The sequence below is a fragment of the Xyrauchen texanus genome, chromosome 8, assembly GCF_025860055.1.
Source record: "Xyrauchen texanus isolate HMW12.3.18 chromosome 8, RBS_HiC_50CHRs, whole genome shotgun sequence".
Classification (NCBI taxonomy): domain Eukaryota; kingdom Metazoa; phylum Chordata; class Actinopteri; order Cypriniformes; family Catostomidae; genus Xyrauchen; species Xyrauchen texanus.
Window position 1 is genome coordinate 17803052 of NC_068283.1, and position 21900 is coordinate 17824951.

Below are 21900 nucleotides of genomic sequence, written 5' to 3' on the forward strand. Positions count from 1 at the left end.
TGAAACAAAATTAAATTTAAATATTTTTGGCCTAAATTAGTCTTTTAACATTCTAAAATACACATTTTATTCAAGTGGCACATTAGAGAAGCTCGAAAAGAGGTCTGACTGTGATAAGAAGTCTTTGCGGCCCCCCCTCCTCTTCCTGTCTCACCCTGAATTCTGACACTTTTCACACGCCACTTCAGATGCGTTGCTATGCTATGCAGATGAGATGCAGCACATTGCAGAAGGGGCATTTTAGAGCAGCAAGTCCTCATCAGCCTCTGTCACTTCTCATTCACGTGTGACAAGTGAAAAACCCTTTGCCTACACTTCATTATTTCTAGGTGTCAACTAAAAACTCTCATGCAGAGATCATATTAAATACACTTAATATCCCATGATACTTAGAAGCTCAGTTCTGCTCACACTGAAGCGAGCTGCCAACCTAGATGGCATTTGAAGGCAAGATATTTTCTATTAAGAAAAAAGACTAGGAAAGCTTCAGGCCCAGACGGTGCCTGTCTGAAACTCTGTGCTGACCAACTGAACCCCATCTTTACACAAATCTTCAATAGATCACTGGAGCAGTGTGAATTTCCCTGCTGCATCAAATGCTCCACCATCATTCTGGTCCCCAAAAACCTCACAACCACAGGACTTAATCACTACAGACCTGTCGCTCTCATGTCTGTGGTCATGAAGTCATTTGAGAAACTGGTTTTGGCCTACCTCAAGGACATCACTGGTCCCCTGCTAGACTGAGCAAACAGGTCTGTGGATGATGCTTTCAACATGGTACTGCATTATATCCTGCAACACCTTGACATACCTGGGACTTATGCAAGGATCCTATTTGTGGACTTCAGTTCAGCCTTCAATTCCATCATGCCTAATCTTCTCTCAACCAAACTGACCCAGCTCTCTATGCCAACCACAATCTGTCGGTGTATCAACAGCTTTCTGACAGATAGGCAGCAGCTAGTGAGACAGGGGAACGTCACATCCGGGACCCTCACTATTAGCACTGGTGCTCCTAAGGAATGCATTCTCTCTCCACTGCTTTTCTCACTGTACACGAATGACTACACTGCAAAGGACCCTCTGACAAGCTCCTGAAGTTTGCATACAACACCACGGTCATTGGCCTTATCCACGATGGTGATGAGTCTACATACAGACAGGAGGTTGAACAGCTGTCTTTCTGGTGCGGTCACAACAACCTTGAGCTGAACACACTGAAAATAGTGGAGATGATAGTGGACTTCAGGAGACCCCCCCACCTCCACCACCATACTGAACAGAATTGTGGCAGTAGTGAAGTCATTAAGGTTCCTGGGCTCTATCACAGGACCTGAAGTGGGACACCCATATATACTCCATAGACTTCAATGAAGAAGGCTCAGCAGAGGTTGTACTTCCTTCACCAGCTTCGGAAGTTCAACCTACCACAGGAGCTGCTGACAGTTCTACTTAGCCGTAATAGAGTCTGTCCTGTGTACATCTATAACTCTCTGGTTTGGTTCAGCCACCAACTCAAACAGAAAGAAACTACCACAGATTTACCGAGGATTACTGGTTCCCCCCTGCCCACCCTCCAATACCTGTACATCTCCAGAGTGAGGAAACGTGCAGGTAGAATCACTCTGGATCCCACACACCTTGCCCACTCGCTTTCTGAACTGTTGCCCTCTGGCTGGCTCTACAGAGCACTCAACGCACGGACAACCAAGCACAAGAACAGTTTTTACCCTCAGGCCATTTATCACATGAACAATTAAACTGCCTTCAGGACTCCCCATAGTGCAGTAATGTAAATAAATATCTCATGTACATATGTAAATTCACTCCTATTTAATTCAATAACTGTACATACACCTACCTTGCATAAATACATGTGCATATGCCATTCTATGTTATATGTCCTATTTTTTTTTTTTGGTATGTCTATTTATACTCTAATCTTGTTATAAATTCTGTGTCTCACAGTAATGTTCTGTGTGCACTTGATTGATTCTCCTATCACCTTGTGTACGTGAGCACACTTGGCAATAAAGCTCATTCTGATTCTGATGAAGCCTGTTCCAAAGAGTAAGCAGTATAACTATTCTGCCTTCTAAGACACATAATTTTAGCCATACATTAAGGTAGCATTGCATGATAATAAGATATTGGTGAGAAACAGATCAATAGTTAAGTCCTTTTCCACTCTAAATCTCCACTTTCACTTTTTTATCTGACTTGCAGATGTAAAAGTGAAAGTTGAGATTTAGAGTAAATAAAAGGACCTAATATTGATCTGTTTGTCACTCACACCTATTATATCACTTCTGAAGATATGGATTTAACCACTGGAGTCTTATGGATGTTTCCTTTATTTGATTTGTTTGAGCGACAAAAGTCTGATCACCATTCACTTGCATTGTATGGACCTACAGAGCTAAAATATTCTTCATCAAAAATCTTATTTTTGAGTCTTATGGATTTCTATGTTTCCTTTATGTGATTTTTGGAGCTACAAAGGTCTGGTCACCATTTACATGCATTTTATGGACCTACAGAGCTGAAATATTTTTCTAAAAATCTTCATTTGTGTTCAACAGAAGAAAGAAATCCATTCACATCTAGGTTGGCATGAGGGTGAGTAAATGATGAGAGAATTTTTATTTTTGTATGAACTATCCCTATAATTGATGGAATATGCTTCTTTTGAAGCCATCAGTTTGTGTTATTTCAACTTCTTTAATTAAAACATTTTTAATAGTGGAATTTGTGGTGAAATACTACACTACCCATGATCCTACAAAGAAATATCCACCAATCAGATATTTCATGACAAAGTGCACCTAAAGAGCTATGCAGTGACCAACTCAGTGACACAATGCACTAATTTGTATTTGCGTATATGTAAACATTTTGCAATAAACCTAAAAAATATTGATTATTTTTCCATCATTTGTAACTCAATTAACTAATTGGCAATGCTTTGTGGGATTGTAGTTCATTCCCTTAATGAATAACATTAATTAAACAGTCTTTTACCTTTGTCTTTTTGTTTGATTGTGAAATACTGTTTAGCATCGATTCAAAGTTTGTAATGATCTGATTCCCCACAGAGCTGGTTGGTTTGGTGGCAATTGCTTCAAGACTACACGGAAATCATGTCTTATACGTAACAGAAACAGTTATGTACATGATTGACAATATCGCAATAGGCAGCTCAGAGATATACATGCAATTATTTGCAAACTGACTAATTCATTTAAACTTTTAGAATTGGATATTTTGGCAAATGTGTTGCAAAAACAGTTTTGAGCTTAGTTAATTATTTCTGTTTAAAAATGTAACTGCTTGAGTAGCAGTAGCAACATTGCAGATACTACAAACAATAGTCAGTGCTTTCCTAGCACCAGCTGTCACTGCTTAGAAGTCTTTATGGAGAACTTTATGAAATCAAGTATGAAAAATGAATGGGAAAAATATTTCCAGAACCAAGATGGCTGAAAAAGTGGGCATGCAGTGTTGCGCTTTATTAGAATACTGTTTGTGAGTTGAGACTCCGATTTGCTACATATGATGAGCACTATTTGTGTCTGAAGAATTTAAAATCTGTCATTTGTCAGGAAGACAGTACAGAAAGGCAGCTCAATAGGTTTTAGGACAGAGCTTGAGTGTTCATCTGAAATGAATGGAAATGGTAATAAATGGAGTAAGGCTGGTCCTCCTGACCTTGTCCCTGAGCTCCTCAGCCTGTCGGACCTCCTCATGCAGGTTATAGAGTCTGTTGACAAGCTCCTGACGATCCTCCAGAGCCTCCTGTCGATCATGCTCCAGGATATCCAGGATGGCCTTGTCTGAATCAGGCAGGGGTCCCGGCTATGCATGAAAGAAATAAAAAAAAGAATACAAAAGAAAAACATCGGAAAATGTTTTCTTTTCACTGTCTTCCAAATACTGTGATGTAAAAAGTATCTTCACCTGTATGATGGACTGCAACTCCTGGATTTTGATCTTCAAGACTTCATTCTCGCGCTCCAGCTCAAATATCTGCTCCTTCCGGGGTCGGTTCTCAATGTCATTCTTCAATTTCAGAGATTGCCTCCTCTCCATTTTACACTCCTCATCCAACTTGTTGAGTTTGTGCTTAAGCTGGTCAATCTGAAGGAAATATTGAGATAACAAGCAACATTTGTGTCCCAAGCATTTTCAGACCATGGGTTCCCTGTGGGTTTTCAGAAGAGTTGTTCTCAATTTATTATTGAAATAGGGTCTGTGGTTAAAGGGAGAGTTCACCAAAAATTTTAATTCTCTCATTATTTACTCAACCCTCATGATATCCCAGGTGTGTATGACTTTCTTTCTTCACCAGAACACATTTGAAGAAAACTGTGCTCAGTAGGTCCTTAAAATGCAAGTGAATGGGGATTTCTCTTTTGAAGGTCCAAAAATCACAGACAGTCAGCATATATGTCATCCATACTACATCAGCGGTTAAGGTAATGTCTTATAAAGTGATACCATCATTTTTGGTGCGAAAAGATAAATATTTAAGTACTTTTAACTCTAAATTATTCTTCCTTTCAGCTGTGGTACGCGCGCGTGATGTAATCGCATTGACATTTGAACACACAAGAACTGACGCACTTGCGTCACAGCTGGAAGAGCAGCTGGAGGAGGAACACTGTACAATAGCTTGGTTGTTTTGGTTTAGATCTGTCTTTATCTGTTTCTTTACTCGCAATGGTGCATTTGTGTGCTCATCCTGGATGTCTCAACCGAGTGAAGAACATGAGATTACCTCTGTTATATCATTGCAACTCGAATACGTCACTCTTCTGAGAGACCGCTTGGACTTCAACCTCACCTGAATCATTGGATTATAGTTAAAAAGTAATGAAATATTGATCTTTTTCACACCAAAAGTGATCCTGTTGCTTTAGAAGACAATAATTTAACATTTGGTGTTGTATGGATGACGTTTATGCTGACTGTCTGTGGTTTTTGGAGCTTCAAAAGGGAAATCTCCATTCTTTTTATTTTAAGGACCTACTGAGCTTGATATTTTTCTTGAAAAGTGTTCTATAGAAGAAAGAAAGTCATACACACCTGGGATATCATGTGGGTGAGTAAATAATGAGAGTGAACTATACAATCAACATTACATGTGTCTTTCTCATGCTATTTTGAAATTGCCAAGTGCTTTAAAAATGTTTTTATGTAGTAACTTAAGGACAACAGTTGTCTTATTTGTCCAACCGTCTTGCAGAATGAATGTATCTATACTGACTTTTACGTGCTTAATTCTACATTTCATTGCAGTTTTTTGGTGATATTAACACTAGAGGCGCTACAACAAACGTGCGTTTTATTCACTATCACACAAATCACGAGCACAACGTCTGATTCTGTCTTATATAAACACTTATTTTTGCACAATTACTCACACACTGCATTGTTATGATATTGAAACACTTATACTGTAATGCATCATTTGAAAAACAATACATTTTAATGCTTGTGTTACAGACTCACCAACATTTACATTTATACCTATGTGAATAGCTTTCATGGTGGCTCACCTCATCGAGTGTTAGACTTTGGACTCAGAAGTACACGTTTCGAGACTAGTCAAGCATTCAAGCTAACATGTGAGACGAAAGTGTCATAGAAGCGACACGAGATGACGTGATTGCTTTGTTTTGTTTTAGGACACTACTGGTTAGGTTTAGGTGTTGGTTAAGGGTAAGGATGTCTGTTTGTTCACATCTCATTTGATTTTAGATCACTATTTATAATATTTAGGTTAAAGTTTTAGGTTAGGGAGGTACGTTTTAATCATTAAAACCTCCATCTAATATTCACCTTAAAAACCTTGTCTGATTACTACACCATTTCCCCAGACTTTTGGCGCCCCCCACTGGACATTTCACTGGGAACCTGCAGGCAATTGTGTAATAAGGCATGAAATTTTGTTTTTCAAAAATGTTGCCACGGTCACGTAATGTACGAGAGACCAGGCTTGATTTGTCAAGTCTCTAAAACTTAAAACAATATTTAATTTCACGTGTTCACTGGTTCAAAGTCCTGGAACGCACTAAGGTAATTTTGAATAATATCTGGTGTAAGCATTAAAAATCTAAAAATCTAAAGGTGGAGTTGGGCACCATAAAAACATCGAATCTTTAAGTAACCTAAAAATATGCTTTGTGTGGTAACTAACTAACTAAGAAAATTAACTGGTTTTATTAAATTCATATTTAATTTAATCTGACTAAATTTACCTGACAAATTAGGTTAAGTAATTTTTATGGGTTACATCAAGCAGAAAAAGATCTTTGAGGTATTAATTGCAGGTTACTACTTGGCGAATTAACTTAACAGCTCTATTCATTAAAAAATCACCACCCTTGGATGGCCTCTGACCTCTAGCTGCAGGTCCCGGCTCCTCATAACGGCCATGTTCTTCTCCTCGCTGAGCTGGGCATACCGCATGGCCAGCTGATAGTTGTCATCCTTCACCTTAATGAGTTCATCGTTATAGTTATTGCGTTCTTCTTTCATCTTATTGTAGCGCTCCTGGAATGTAAGCAACTCCTGGTTTGCAAGCCGAAGCTTCTTGTGCTCGTCTTCTAGCGTGCGGCATTTGGTCATGAAGTCAACCCGCTGCACATCTTTAGCCTTGGATTGCTGCTGCAGCTTCATGACCTCATTCATTAAAAACTGGATGAGCCCTTCCTGCCCCTCTTCCACTGTAGGTAAAAGATGAATTACTGTCAACCCAACACTACTGCACAAATAAGATCCATGGTAATACAATGGTTTTAGGACACTGTACCATGGTTTCACCACGTTTTTGGGATATTTAGCACAGTAATACTATGTTACTAATACTAAAGTACTTTGGAGTACTATGTACTGTACCATAGTAGTATATGGTATTTAGAGCATATTTACATAAATAGTAGAACATGCACATGTTGGCTTTCACAATCCAGTCTAACTCATCCAATTAAAAATAAGAACAATTAAAATGTTAATATGTCTACAAAACTAATTTCAAGCATTTACAGTAAGCCCAAGCCTTGAGATCAAAATAAACGTAAATTCAGTGAAGTTTGTCAACATTTTTGACTGGTAGTGTAATTACACGATATATTTCAAAGTACCATGATACTGTATAACCATCTAATAACATTACATGTACCACAGAACTTTTTGTAAGGGTATTGCATAAATCTGAAAGGGTGAACAGGGGAAGCAGCTGGAAGACGGTAACAAATATTTTAAAGGGATGATTACAAGTCATTTATATGTCTGCCTTTTCCATTTTTAATTAGCTCACCAACAATAGTGGAGCATCTGCGAGTAGGCTCCTTCCCAGTAACGATTTTGTAGAGGTCAGGGTAGTACAACTCCAGACTCTCCAAAAACACCACATAGCCCCGCTCTCCCTTTGTGTGTAGGATATCTAGTAGCCGACCTAAAAGCAAAAACAGTTAAACATTGCTTTTGTTGCATTGTAAAAAGTGCAGTTGTTACCTTAAAGGAAAGGTTCACACTCAAATTTAAATTCTGTCATTATTTACTCACTCGCATCTTGTTCCAAACCTGTATGAATTTATACAAAAGGAGATTTTAAAGAATGTACTGGTCCCTCTTTTCCACACAATTACAATGATTGAGCTTTCAAGCTTCAAAAAAGATGCAAAAGCACCAGAAAAGTATGGTCAGTAAAGTAAGTGGTCCATATGACATGTGTGCCATATTCCAAGCCTTCTGAAGGCATATGATAGCTTTGTGTGAGGAACAGACCAAAATTTAAGTCACTATTCACTGAAAAGTTTTCACATCCACTCAAGCTTTCCATGGCTCGATTTGTTAATGAAATGTTCTGTTGAGTTGAATCTTCCCAATGAATCAGTTGATGTAGTTCTCAAAACTGGTCTGAATAAATGAATCATTCACAAACCAGACTGATGCAATTCTCAAGTTAAATTCTCAGCAATCCAGTTAACAGATCACTAGAAGAAAAGATTATCAGTGAATAATGACTTAAATCTCAATCTGTTTCTTTCCCAAAGCTATCATATGACAACTTTGAATATAGCACACAAGTCATATGAACTATTTAAATTATATTTTACAGTGATTTTGTGAACTTTCAGAAGGATAAAATGTTCAGTACCCATTCTTTGTAACTGCATGGAAAAAAATCTACCAGTATATTCTCCATTTGTGTTTCACGGAAAACGCTAACTATGAGTTTTTATAGCACTGATGAGGTTATGACCATTTTTTACCCTTTAAAGTGAGTCACTCTCAAGTACTATTATATGAAAATCAGTGATTGCCACATTCTTTAATATTTATCCTTTTATGTTCTGCAAATGAAAGAAAGCCATTGAATGGCTTGAGAAGGTGAGTAAATGATGACAATTTTCACTTCTGGGTTACTTAAAGACACAATTTCTACAATGTAAAATCTTTTGACTCCAAAAAATTCCTTTCACTGGTGTCATACAAAGCAGTCAGGTTGATTCAGTCATATTAAACAATTTACAGAATAAAACCAGTTAATTAGTCACATTTATGAAGCACATATTTCATGTTATCTGACAAAATGTTTGTGTGTGTGTGTGTGTGTGTGTGTGTGTGTGTGTGTGTGTGTGTGTGTGTGTGTGTGTGTGTGTGTGTGGTGTTAATGTACTATAATCTGAATTTCCTGATCTGTCTTTGAAGCAGTGCATTGTATTTTAACTCATAAGACAAACTCATAGCACAAAAACACTTGAAAGATCTTCTGTATTATGTACCAGACTGCCAGTCCCAGATGGAATCGAGAGTCATTAGGGGGCTGTGAAAATCTCTGCCGTGGTAAACAAGCTCTTTCATTTGCTGCTTTGTGACAAACAAACAGCGCAGACTTTAGCAAGCTGCTTGGGTGAAATCCTTGTCATCCATTTCGCCGTTGGCCATTGAGAAGTTGAAAAATGATCCGGGGGTTCAGGAAGGAGTCGTTGGAAAAAGTAAAGCTACAGCAGCAGCTCGGGATTAAAAGCGTCCATTCATCATCACATTACAGCACTGGAAAAATACAGTGAAAGATGGCTGACCGAGTAACTGATTGATGGTGTGATTTGCATGTAAATGTTTTCGGCTTGGAATTAGCATTTTCATATTCCATCGTTTTTAGTATTTTTGTCACCGGCATGTATGAATGTTGATGTCCTGGCAATATGACAAAAAAAAACAACCTTGGACAGATCCGTATAACAACATCAAATATAGAATATCAGAGTTCCCCCACTTCTTGACGAATGAATCTACATGACTTTTCCATGAACTTTCCAGTCGTTCATGGTTACTAAATAAGAGATTGCATAGCCGATTCCTTTCCAATGGTATGTCAGGTACCAGTCTTTGGAATGAACTGATTTAAATGATTACACTTATCAGTGTACAGAAGTCTCTAATAAGACTCTAAACATAGAGACGTATATTATCACGCTTGCTAGTGAGTACATTATATTCTACACAAGCACTAAAAATATCACCAGCACAACTAAATTCCAATGACTTTTCCAAGACTTTGCTTATTTCCATGACTTTTCCAGGCCTGGAAATCACAATTTCAAAATTCCCTAATATTTCCAGGTTTTCCACGACAGTGGGAACCCTGCAATATGCTTAAGCCAATAAACACACAAAATCACTCAACACACACACAGTATCGTACCTGCTCGGTTGGCTTTTGACTCCAACAGGCGAGAGTTCAGCACTTCATCTTCGTCCTGCTCATCGATGACTTTGCATTGCCGCAGGTACGAAGTCAGTTTGTTGGGGTTGATGAAACGACACAGGATGTACCTGTTTTTCTCTGCGTTCTCCCATAATGTCTCTCCGTAGTCTATCAAGTTCATCATTGAGCCTCCGTTGTCCATACCTACAGAGGCCTTTGTGAGATGAGAATGGTGTTAGAGACGAAATTTCATCACTTCTCTCACACCCACAGCATTGACAGCACATCAAGATTAAATTGTTTTTTTAAATGCAACACAAAGAGTGTCTAGGCATAAATATGCTTTAATTCGTAAGTTAGTGCTTCACCACTATAGGCAGCACTTTATTTCATGCATGCAGCATGGATGACCTGCTGCTGCAGTGGTTCTGTACTTCATCATGACACATTTGTGCCTGACCGCGAGAATATTTTTTTTCTTCTGTGGTATCACAACCTCATTTTAGACAAAGTGTAACAAACCATATCGTTTTTTTAAAACCTTGCGGAAGGTGGCTGTGAAGTTGTCAGAGCACACCACTGATAGACTTCTGAATAGCTGAACTGTGGGCTCTAATTAACACCAGCCAAATTAACACCAGCCAAGCTCCAAATGTGGGTACATTATTTCTTTTGTTAATTTTGCAATCACACATAACTCTGGTAGGCACATTTTCCTTTCTATCAGTTTATGTCAGTGTGACGAGGAGGAGGGTGGGCTCTCTTTATCCCACTCCCAGCTGATTAGCCCGATTCAGGGCCAGCCATGTGTCCTCAATGGCCGGCCCTGAATCGGGCTAATCAGCTGGGAGTGGGATAAAGAGAGCGACAAATGTGGCCGCGTTGCATATGTGTCTGTGTAGGTTTACGTTTGTTTTAAGTTGAGTTTCTTATTAAAACTTTATGTTTACTGTTCAGCTGGTTTTTGGTTACATTGGTGCCGATACCCGGGAGGGAGTAGGGATGCGCTGTCGCGAAGTCATCGCCGCTGCCAGGGGAGTAGCCACGGCCATCTACCTGGGGACGGAGGGGTTGCTGCCGGCCGCCGAGAGCCGGAGGATTAGCGTGCCGACGAGAACGTTTTTCTCACTCTCTGCTCTCTCTCTCCCCTTTCCCTCCCCTCGTCTCTCCCAGGGCTCCAAAAGGCGGGGGAACTAACGGCAGGCACGGCCGTAAGGGCAACAGCCCCCCCTGCAGGAAGGGAGGGGAGTGCGTCATGCTGGGGAAAGTCCGTCATTTTACTAATATTTCTGAATAAAATTAAGCAATATCACACAAGCAAGAGTGCTGTTGTACCATGATCAACTTCCGGTACCCTAGCATCGGCCTCGCTATGCCAACATTTCGAAGTCTTTGTGTTTTTGTCTGGCCTGTGAGTCATTTTGGTAACTATCCTGCCTAAACAAAAATAATTTCGCAGTATACTCATGATGTTTCATATTTTTCTTGATTTTCTGTGGGAAGAAAATTTTTATGTGCAGTAATGTGTTAATGCTTGGCTCTGTGCGTCAGGTTTCTTTGCATATATTTTGTAATGAGGTGTGATGAAGGTGCAATTGAACCCCTTCGGCTGTATAATAACAGCATTGTTTTCCAGTGCTCCATGTGTCTTTGCAAATTAAATCAAACCATTCTACTGATATGCCCACACAAACTTTTGCATTTTCCTGCATCTCTATCATCCCTCGCTCTGCACTACTGCGAATGCGATGAAGCTCATGACATTTGCCCTTTCGCTTTTGGCCCGCAGGCTTAGGAAGAGCTGCGTATGCGAGCGCAAACTTGCCGCAATGGCATCACTTCCCCATCCCAACAAGACAGGAGTCATATGATCCGATATCAGAGGGTGGGTGACATGGGAGGACAGTTTCTGGACAGGGCTAATTTAGTCTAAACCTCAGACAGCAGCACACCCACAGATTGCCAACAGTCAATTCACTGACCGTCTGAGGCATATTGCACAAACTTCAACTTCTATGACTAACAGCTTATTCCAGGAGTAAAAAGTTTTAGTAAACTACATGGAAACAAAGTTGCGAGTAGGTACAAAGTTGCGGGTAGGTACAATGAGTGCTTTTAAAGATGAACTAATCACTGGCAGGGCCGCATTAAGGTGGTCCTGGGACCTGTTAGTGATTAGTTTATTTGGGCCCCTAGTGGAACGTTTTCACACGATGATCATGCTCTACAATCAACAGATTTATCAAAAACAACAGAAAGCCCAAAACAGTCAAAAATCTTGCTTTTGTTATCACATATCAGAAACTTACACACACAAAAGAGTTTATGTTATTGTTCGAATTAATAAAAAAATGCTGTTTAGTGGGTCATTTCCATATCAAATGACTAAACAGTCATAACAATATGTTTTATAATTAGGTCAAAAGTACTTATTTTGGTCATTGACCGGGTGTCCAGGAATTTTACAGGACCAAAGTGGCAACCCTATAGTCACAAAACATATCAGACGGTCTCTTCCTGTCTAGGTAGGTGGTTCTTGGCCAGAATAAGCTCAAAGGTGGGAAGACAGGAGACATTAAGCTGTCCAGCCTGATGATAGATTTGTTATGACCCCACACAGGGTCATAACCTTTGTGTGGGCTGCACTTTAATAATATTAGGCATCAGCACCCTCTCATGTTGTTTAAAAAAGCAAAAACACTTACTCATCTTTGGAAATCAGAGAAACGAGTAGGAGAGAGTGTCAAAGTAAAGCTTTGAAAGCTGTGGGAGTAGGCACACACTCCTGCGGCCAACACGAGCCTCGACGCTGACAACGCTCTTGTTTGAATGACTACTGGAAACACACTTAAGTTTTCTCCCCTCAGATTTCAGCACACTGGCTGACTAACAGAGTTACTACATTATTCTGTCATTCATCACAATTGGCTTTGTGTTCGAGTCAGGAGGTGACTAAGCCGAGTCACAATTCAGCATCACACGCAGAGTTTCATATTCATATTCACATACACAAACACACAATCCACCCCCACCCACCTTATACCTCCACCAGATTTCCTCTATAATTTATTTTGAAGTAAGTGAGTAAGACTGCACACTCTACTTCCTCATTTCATTAGCAGGTGTTTAACTCTGCCTCTTAAAATAAGAAATGATGGGAGAAGTTGTGTTTCTGTTGTGCACATTTAAAGTTGCACAACAGAAGTGATACTTGTTTTGCAATACATTTACACTATGTGTAGACTGTGTGTTTGGCAAAGTATTGTAAATGTTAAGTGCGTCATTTTTTGCTTTATTGAGATATTTCTTTTCCAGTTTAACATGCAGAGACAAGAAAGGCATTTGAAACCATGCTGGTCTCATTGAATCATTCTACTATGCCTACATTTTTGCAAAATTTTACATGGCTCATTGTACATACTGTATTGCATCACTTTACTAGTGAAATGAACACTAGAGGCGCTACAACAACTTTTATTAACTTTTACACAGATCACTGGTAAAACAGCAGTTTATCAGTTTATAAACATACTTTTCACCTTGTTCCTCACACAATGCTATCTTATGACATCTAAAGACTTTTACATTTAAGGCTATACATTTTAAAGTTTGCATTACAAACCAACTAGATTAACAATTTTGTTCAGATGCAATCAAATTGTGCAGTAGCTCAACTGAATGACGCTGCGCTTGCAATGCAAACGGCCGGAGTAAGAGTACTGAAGAGCATGCAAATCGACATGTGAGCCCAACAGCACTGGGTAAGCCACAAAAAAAAGTAATTAATTACAAACTACTAATTACTACTCTTTAATTACTAACTTTACTGATTACTGATACATTTTCACCTAACTAATTACTTTTAAGCTACTTTCTAAAACACTTTTCACAGAAAAGCTTTTGTTTGTCTGCTAAATGAATAAAGTTTAAAAAATAAATTTCTGCCTTGTACATTGACTCGTTAGGGGGCACACACCCTTCAGCTGTCACAAAACACAAACAGATGTATACACTGTAAAAAATGTCAGTAATTTTAACAGTAAAATACTGTAAAAATGCTACAGAAATAAAATGTTAATTGATTAACAAATATTAACTGTAAAATATACAGTAGTTTTTACAATAAAATTATGTAAAAATGTAATTATTTAAATAAGATTTTCCTGTATAATTAATGGTAAAAAGAACAAGAGAGTACATGTACTTTTTTACAGTAAATTATTGTTAAAATTACAGTACAAATCAGTAATCGGGCATTCCCACAATTCCCTGCGTGACCCATTACATTTCATAATATTTTATGGGAATAGTCGTTTCATCATATTTTTAATATCAGTTACGTACACTGGGGTGTTCTGTGTTATATTTGATGTAATTTAGTTCATGTTTACTGCATTATTTAAATCTCACATGTGTTGCCATGATGGTGTTTAGTGTTTGTGTGAGTGATATTGAGCAATGTCTCTATACGTTTAATAGTCATTGCTCCTGGAAGAGCCACTTCTGATGAACTTCACGTCATCATGTGCCCTTCCTGTAGTTACTACGGTGATTAACAAATATCTTACAAAAGTAAACAACAGATTTTTACAGTTTCAGAAGGCATGTTTATGAATTTGTTTTACTGTAAATTTAACCAAATTTTTTATTAATTGTTTTACAGTGCCAGCGTGTAAATTACAACCATTTTAAACTGTAAAATGTACAGGTTGTTCTTTAAAGTGGTTTACATTTAACTGTATTTTCTACATAATTATTCTGGCAACCACAGCTGCCAGATTTTTTTTTAAAAACAACAGGATTTTTTTACAGTGTACATATTAACATAATTCATGTTTTAAATGTATTCTACATATATAATATTATTTTAGAAATGTGTGTACCTTAGTAAAGAAATGAAAAGTAATTAACATAATTACAAGTCAGGAACTGTAATTTGATTAGAAGAATTTAAAATATAATGTGCTGAGCTACTTTTTCAATCCCACTTTATTTAGGTGTCTTTAACTACTGTATTCTAAATTTATTCTTCAGCATACACAAAATATCACAAAGACACGATTTTAAAATCATGTTAAACGTTCACTGAGCAGCATCCAAATCAATTCTATCGTTTTCTCTTGCAGAAAAGCGACGAAAGTCTGCATCACATCTACAGGTTTGTCTGTCCCTGTGGGACCCTGCTATAGTGTTTTTCAGTGATGTTGGAGAGCAGTGTAAACCTGAGCTAGCGGAAGCCCTTACCACGTGCTCCCCTGGCTCCGTCCGATTTTAGAAAAAACCACAAACCAAAAGTACCTCATCAGCCAATGGGCTGCAGCCCTGCTCCTCCAAGCTACCAGTTCAGTGGAACTGCACCAAGATGTTTTGTGTAAAAGTGAAACACGGTGAAGCAGATCTGATATGAGGCCCTGACCAACCCTCTTTCCCTGATTGCGATATAAAACTCTAAACACCAGAATACAATGTAAACTAAATTAAGAAAGTGCTGATTAGAAAACTAAAAATAGCCTTTAGTAAGCAGGAAAATTTTCTGCAAGATATTTTTGTACTGATGCAACAAAAAATGGACTATTTGTATTCTAGTCCAGATTCATAAACACGGCATTACATGCTTAAAGGGATACTTCACCTAAAAATGAAAAATATGTCATTATTTACTCACCTTCATGTTGTTTTAAAGCCGTAAGACTTTCTTCAGTGGAACACAAAAGATGTTCCTTTAGGCACCATTTACTATGATTGCATCACAATGAAACTGAATGGTGACTGAGGCTGTCCCAGTCCCTATCATTCTGTCTAATATCTCCTTTTGTGTTCTACTCAAGAAAGTCATACAGGGCTTGAAACAGTAGTAAATGATAACAGAATATGATGATTAAACATTATGACAGAATCTTTACATAACTGCAAAGATTTGGACGGTTTTAAACTATTAACCGACTTTAGGACCTAATTGTTTTAAAGCTCATACAAAATCAGAAATATGCATATTTAACGCTATAGTGCTTCATAACTTCTGCACCACTAGCGACACCAAACTAAAACAAGTGGTGTGGTTAAAAGTTAACGCCACAATGCTAGGGTGTTGCACAATGCTAGGGTGTTGCTATAGGATTGTTAGATTGAAGAGCTTAACTGCTGTTGCTTACTCAGCCCCAAGTCTCTGTGATTTTATGGTCCCTAGATATAGCTTGAGTTCTCCATATTTAATCTATGGGGTTTTCACACTTTTTATCTTGCGCCTATTATTGTCCATAAGGGCACCACTACACTAGAGCATATGGTGCATTAGAGAATGCTGCAATGCACTGATTTCAATGGGGATGGTGCGTCGGAAGGACGGAGAGGGAAACGGAGGGTTTGCAATAGTGACGCTTTGTCATGCGACCAAAAGTTGAGGGCTTTTAAATTTTTACAGCATCACAGTTTGACGTAGGCATACATTGACCAATAACAATCTCAGAAAGACTAGTTGCTCTGTAAAATCGGGGAAAAAAAAAACATGGCGGAAAAACACAAACATGCGGTGTATGAATTCCTTGTCCTTTATTATTTTTCAATGCCAGGCTAAAAGATAGTAATTGTAGAGCGAGAGCATGGAAAAGTTTTTTATTGTCGAAAAGGTATTTGCTTTTTCAAACTAAACCACCTTGTTCCACTGTGATACACGAAATCCAAATGGACCTTTCTTCAGTTGTTCAGAAAACAGGTAACTCCATCTCAAACTGACACCATTGGTTGAGTCAATATTGCAATGTCAATCTCAAACAAACAGAGCAATTTTGATAGCACCACAGAGGTACAGTGTTTTATCGTTTCAGGGAAATCAACATAAACATAGATTACTTACATTTATCTCTGCACAATACTATATTAGGAAATATTTTAACACTTTTAACAAACTTCAAAAAGGTCAAAATGAATTAGCTGACCCATAATGAAACAGACCTTTGTCGAAGATCCCCATTAGACATTTCGTTGGTAAAATATTGACTGCAATATTGTCTGAATATTGCTGAAATTTGGCATTGATCAAACATGGTATTGGTGTATTTTGGGATTGACTCTTGGTGGCTGACACAAATAGCAGGCTTAGATTACAAACCACATTTATGAAAACTTGACGATGCATTGTCCAGATGTAAAATTAGATATTCTAAAAATTATAATCGCTCAAGATCAATGACTGAAATATGTCGCTCTTTTTCAAATAAACCCTAATGTATCCATTGTTTTGAGTTGAAAATCGAGTTAGTACATTCCAGCTGTGATGCAATCGCTTGGAATCGGACACCAATTCCAGCAAACACAAACAATTCCAACTTTGGTAAAAAGGATGGCGCATGAACCTTTCTTCTGCTTTCCACAGTCAGGTGTAGCATGCTTGACATGGCTTGCTTATTCATGTGTGTTTGTGAAGACTAAACGAATGTAAATCTTTGCTAAAACATTTCTAGGTTAGATAGAATTTTGAGATGAACATCTATTACACTCATACGGTCCAGGACAATTTCTCTGTTCATACTGTATATAAATTAAAATAGTTTATTTTTATTTGAAAATTTGTTCATAATTGACTCACACTCATATTGATCAAAACCAGTATGGCTTTCTTCCATGGAACACAAAAGGAGATATTATGAGACAGTTCACCCAAAAATGAAAATTCGCTCATCATTTACTCACCCTAATTCTTTCCCAGATGTGTATGACTTTATTTCTTCTGCTGAACATAAACAAATATTTTTTGAAGAATATTTCAGCTCTGTAGGTTCATACAATGCAGGTCAACAGCATCAAAAACTTTGAAGCTCAAAAAGCACATAAAAGCAGCATAAAAGTAATTCTGGTTAAATACACAGTAAAAAACAGATCAATATTTAAGTCCTTTTTTGCTATAAATTCTCTCTGCCCAGTACATGGCGATATGCACAGAGATTGTGAATCGGCAAAAAAAAGAAAGAAAAAACTTTCTTGGGGGGTCATGTGTCATCTGCAAGAGAGGAGAGAGGTAAGGCTCATCACCTGGGTTGTGAGTACTTTAACACCTGTCTCTAATTATAGTGATGGCAGAGGGCTACCTGAAAAGGCATGCCAGAGCGTCAGTGTGGGAGATAGAGTTACCGGAAAGCACAAAACATGACCATGCCCCCCATACCACAAACTCTTAATAGAAAAGTACACTTAGGAGGGCTGTTTGAAAGTGGAAACTTATAGTAAAAAAGGACTTCAATATTGATCTGTTTCTCACTTATCACCTCTGCAGACATGGATTAAACCACTGGAGTCGTATGGATTGCATTTATGTTGCCTTTATAAGCTTTTTGGAGCTTCAAAGTTTTGGTCACCATTCACTTTAATTTTTTAGACCTACAGAGATGAAATATTCTTCTAAAGATGTTGGTTTATATTTGACAGAATAAAGTAAGTCATACAAATGGGATGGCATGAGGGTGAGTAAATGATGAGAGAATTTTCATTTCTTGGTGAACTATCCCTTCCGGCAGAATGTTAGGGACTGACAGCCTCAATCACCATTCACTTTCATTGCATCTTTTTTACAACACAATGAAAGTGAATGTTGATATAAATATTTAATTAAATATAAACGATTAAATAATTGTAAATTGTTATATTTAAATAATTATAAATAAATATAAACATTATAAAATAATTATAATTCAGATTATTAAAATGAATTACATTATTGTGGCAGATGAGTAAAGCATTGATAAGACAATCTAAAGATTGGCTTTAGAAGGCAATATATTGTTTATTTCCATATTATTGAACATAAGTCTATCATTGGCCTACAGTCCACTGCAATCCATTTTGCAATTGAATTCATCAATTTGACTGCGATAGATTTATAATAAGGGATTTTCTAATGGCACGTCAATTTAAACATGCGTCAGATGGATGCTTTTGGAGCGTCTCATTGGTTGCGTCATACCATAAACATCCTATTTTTAGGTTGCTGTGTCAAGTTTACGGTTTCGTAGTTTCAAACTAAGAAAAACATATCTTGAGATTCAAGTGTTTCCGATTTGTGCTCCATAAAGCTGTGTTTGAATGCAAGAACGGGTTCTTCTTATCTCGTGCTGTTGTTGGTGTCAAGCAAGCCTAAGTGTGGTTTGTTCTCTGTATAAGCTGCGCATCACCTATACAGCTGGAGTTTCGCTTACTGCCCACTGGAGAAAACAGGTGGGACATTAATCTTGAATTCCTTATTACGGTCTGGGGACATGATAAACCGCATACTTTTTTAACACGTTATTTTTTCAAATAATTAATTGCACAGAATTAATTATTTAAATCGACAGCCCTAATACAGTACTATAGATAGATAGATAGATAGACAGATAGATAGATAGATAGATTTGTAATTGGTACATTTAAAGCATTGCTTTCATGCAGCAGTGCAAATTATGTGAGGATGCAAGACAATTTCAATTAGGAAAGTAAGCAAGCATGCCATGACACTATTTAATTTGCTAGGCAAAGCTGAGGTCAGAAACAGACCATCTGATAAACTGACATAGTGGATCCTTGTCTAACCCATCTCCCACTGGTCATGTGACAACCTCACACCATGCACACTCACAAGCAGGGGATGCAGGTAAGGTTTGCCTCAATAAAGGGCAACAGTAATGATATGGCTGTAATTGTATTCACTATTTAAATGTAAGTAGAGCCTTGGTAAGAAAAACCAGCAGTGATTATGAAAAGAAGATGTTTGTGTTAAACAACACATACAAATATCAACTCAACACAGACTGCAAAAACACACCAAATCACATGACTTTCCACTAAAGCAATAAACTGATATTTATAGCATTTTTGCTTTTGCATTTAAAGAGAGGTTTATAGTACAATGCATCTCTACAGTTGCCCCCACAAATGATCATTTGTTGGATGTATGATGTATGAAATCAGTTCCCCTCAAGTTCACACAGGTGCCAAAGCAGACAACCATTTACATGTTCCAGTAAGTTTGACACACAGAAACCTTGTCTTAATTGTTAACAGATTTCTGTTACTTTTATTATTTACATTTGCCTAACAAACTTCTTTTTGTGAAATGTTTTGCTTGAAAAAGTACATTTTTGCTATCATTAGTAAATTGGACTTAGTTTGATGTCTACGTTTAAACATTTATAATTGTGACATTTAATAAATAAATATAAAACATACATTGCCATGCACAGCATCTCAACTTTGCATTTCACTAAGGAGCTATCTTAATGCATTTTTACTATAATCAGAATTTCCTGTTTGTCAGTGGTTTAATGATGTCAGATTAATGTGGTATAGTGCAATAAGATGTACATGATCCCGTCAATGCAAGATTTTCCAATGTGTTCAGTGCAAGCAAAAACATTAGTTTCACTCACCATTCGTTTTACTATAGGGCATGCATCAGACATTGAGTTTATAGTGTTGAGACTGCAAGATCAAACTCATTACATCCTATTATTTGGCTATTAAACATGTAATGGAGGGTAAATGACAAATAAGACTAAATGGAAGTATGGATTTTATGCGTAAGTTAAACAAAATATGCTATTTGCCTTTCTGCTAATAGGCTCAAACAACTCTTCTTAACTGTCTTACATCACTTGCACTTGCAAAAATTTGTTCAACAACTAAATTCTTGTCACACGCTATATTTCTACACTGACATACAGTACAGAATACACATTTAGATAGCCAAGTGCAATAATACTACCACTATACATTTTTGTTAACTGCCTATACATTCAGTGGCTGTTCTTGCTTACTTAGTGCCCTAGGCGAGATCGGATGTGGCACCCCCTTATATATATATATATATAAATGGCACATTCTATTAACATTGACATTATACTGTATATACATTACATAACTTAAATTGCAAAATTAATTTATAGAGTCAATAAATAAATTGTATGGCAGAATTTTTACAAACTGCTGCTACTCTTACTTTTTTTGCTTTTTATTTTTATTTGTTTTAATTGCTGCTATTACTGCTATTACTGTTATTACTGCTATTACACCTAATCCCTAATTTAAAATGTAACCCTCCCCTCCTAGTTTTCACTGAGGCAAAATCAGCAATGACATGGTTGATACTCATTATTGCAAGACCACTAATAAGATCCTGTGCCATGGTGTAGCTTACCTATAGGCCTAATTTTTTATCATAGTTATCTTATGTTTGTTCATAATGTAAGAATACATTATGAACATCCATAATCCTAACCATATACAGACTTTCAGGCTGAGTAGCCTGTATGAGCACCTTTCTCCCATCGTGATCTTTCGAGCTCTGTGCAGGGGCGATGGATCAGATAACCTGTCTTGCCGCCCCAGAGAGCTTTGCCGCCGTAGACTAGGAACAACTACTGTATACAATAAGAACGGACACAACTCAATTCGATACGTGTGTCAGACGCGCGAGGTGCGTCGAAAGTTTGCGATAAACTTTTTTCGGCTCTGAAGTTACACAGAAATGTTCAACTTTCTTTAATAGCTAGTTAATGTAAGGGAAAGTTACACTGTCTTCTTTTAAAGTAGCTTACCTGTTAAAGACCACTTTCTGGTGTTTAATTTGACGGATCCATTCAGGTTGTATGAAATCCTCAGTTTAAAACAGCTGAACTATGTCGCAACAGCTCGCGAGACTCGCTGAATAATTCCACATGCAGCTGCATTGTAGCTGTCAATCAGAGAGCTGCCGTGGAGAGTGGGCGGAGTTATTTGAGTACATCGCTAATTCGCATAATATAAACACAAAGCACCATGCCAACAACACAGCAAGCAACAGTACTACTTGTTTATAATGTAGTTTCCTACGAGCTAAAACTGCAGAAACAATATAACGGTTTAAAGTTGTAGATTATATGCTCTGTAAATGAGAGAGAGAGAGAGATGGTTAAAGAGAAAATAAGTTATATTTACTATATATGAGTAATACTGATATAGTAACTAAAATGGAATATAAATACAATATAATAATATATATTTTTAATTATAAATATAATTACATATTATAATGATTTCATAAATACAATATAAAATAATGTCTTGATCTGTTAACACTTACCATTAATGTTTTCATATTACAATGTAATAACTTAAAAAATGTGTTCATATGTTCTAAGACTGAAGTCATCTAAAGGCAAAGTCACAGGTGG

At 37.4% G+C, this 21900-nt stretch overlaps 1 protein-coding gene across 1 annotated transcript in view; it reads right to left on the reverse strand.

Moving 5' to 3' along the window:
• The window catches only part of LOC127647729 (caspase recruitment domain-containing protein 11-like), a 41913-nt gene extending 20530 nt beyond the window's left edge, over window positions 1-21383 (reverse strand). The window contains exons 1-6 of the mRNA XM_052132170.1: window positions 21286-21383; window positions 9719-9935; window positions 7325-7462; window positions 6406-6731; window positions 3961-4140; window positions 3712-3858 (exon numbers count right to left, since the gene is read on the reverse strand). Coding sequence (XP_051988130.1) covers window positions 3712-3858; window positions 3961-4140; window positions 6406-6731; window positions 7325-7462; window positions 9719-9923 — 996 coding nt within the window. The 5' untranslated portion in view covers window positions 9924-9935; window positions 21286-21383. The remainder of the gene's footprint in view (window positions 1-3711; window positions 3859-3960; window positions 4141-6405; window positions 6732-7324; window positions 7463-9718; window positions 9936-21285) is intronic.
• Between the last annotated feature and the right edge of the window lie 517 nt (window positions 21384-21900).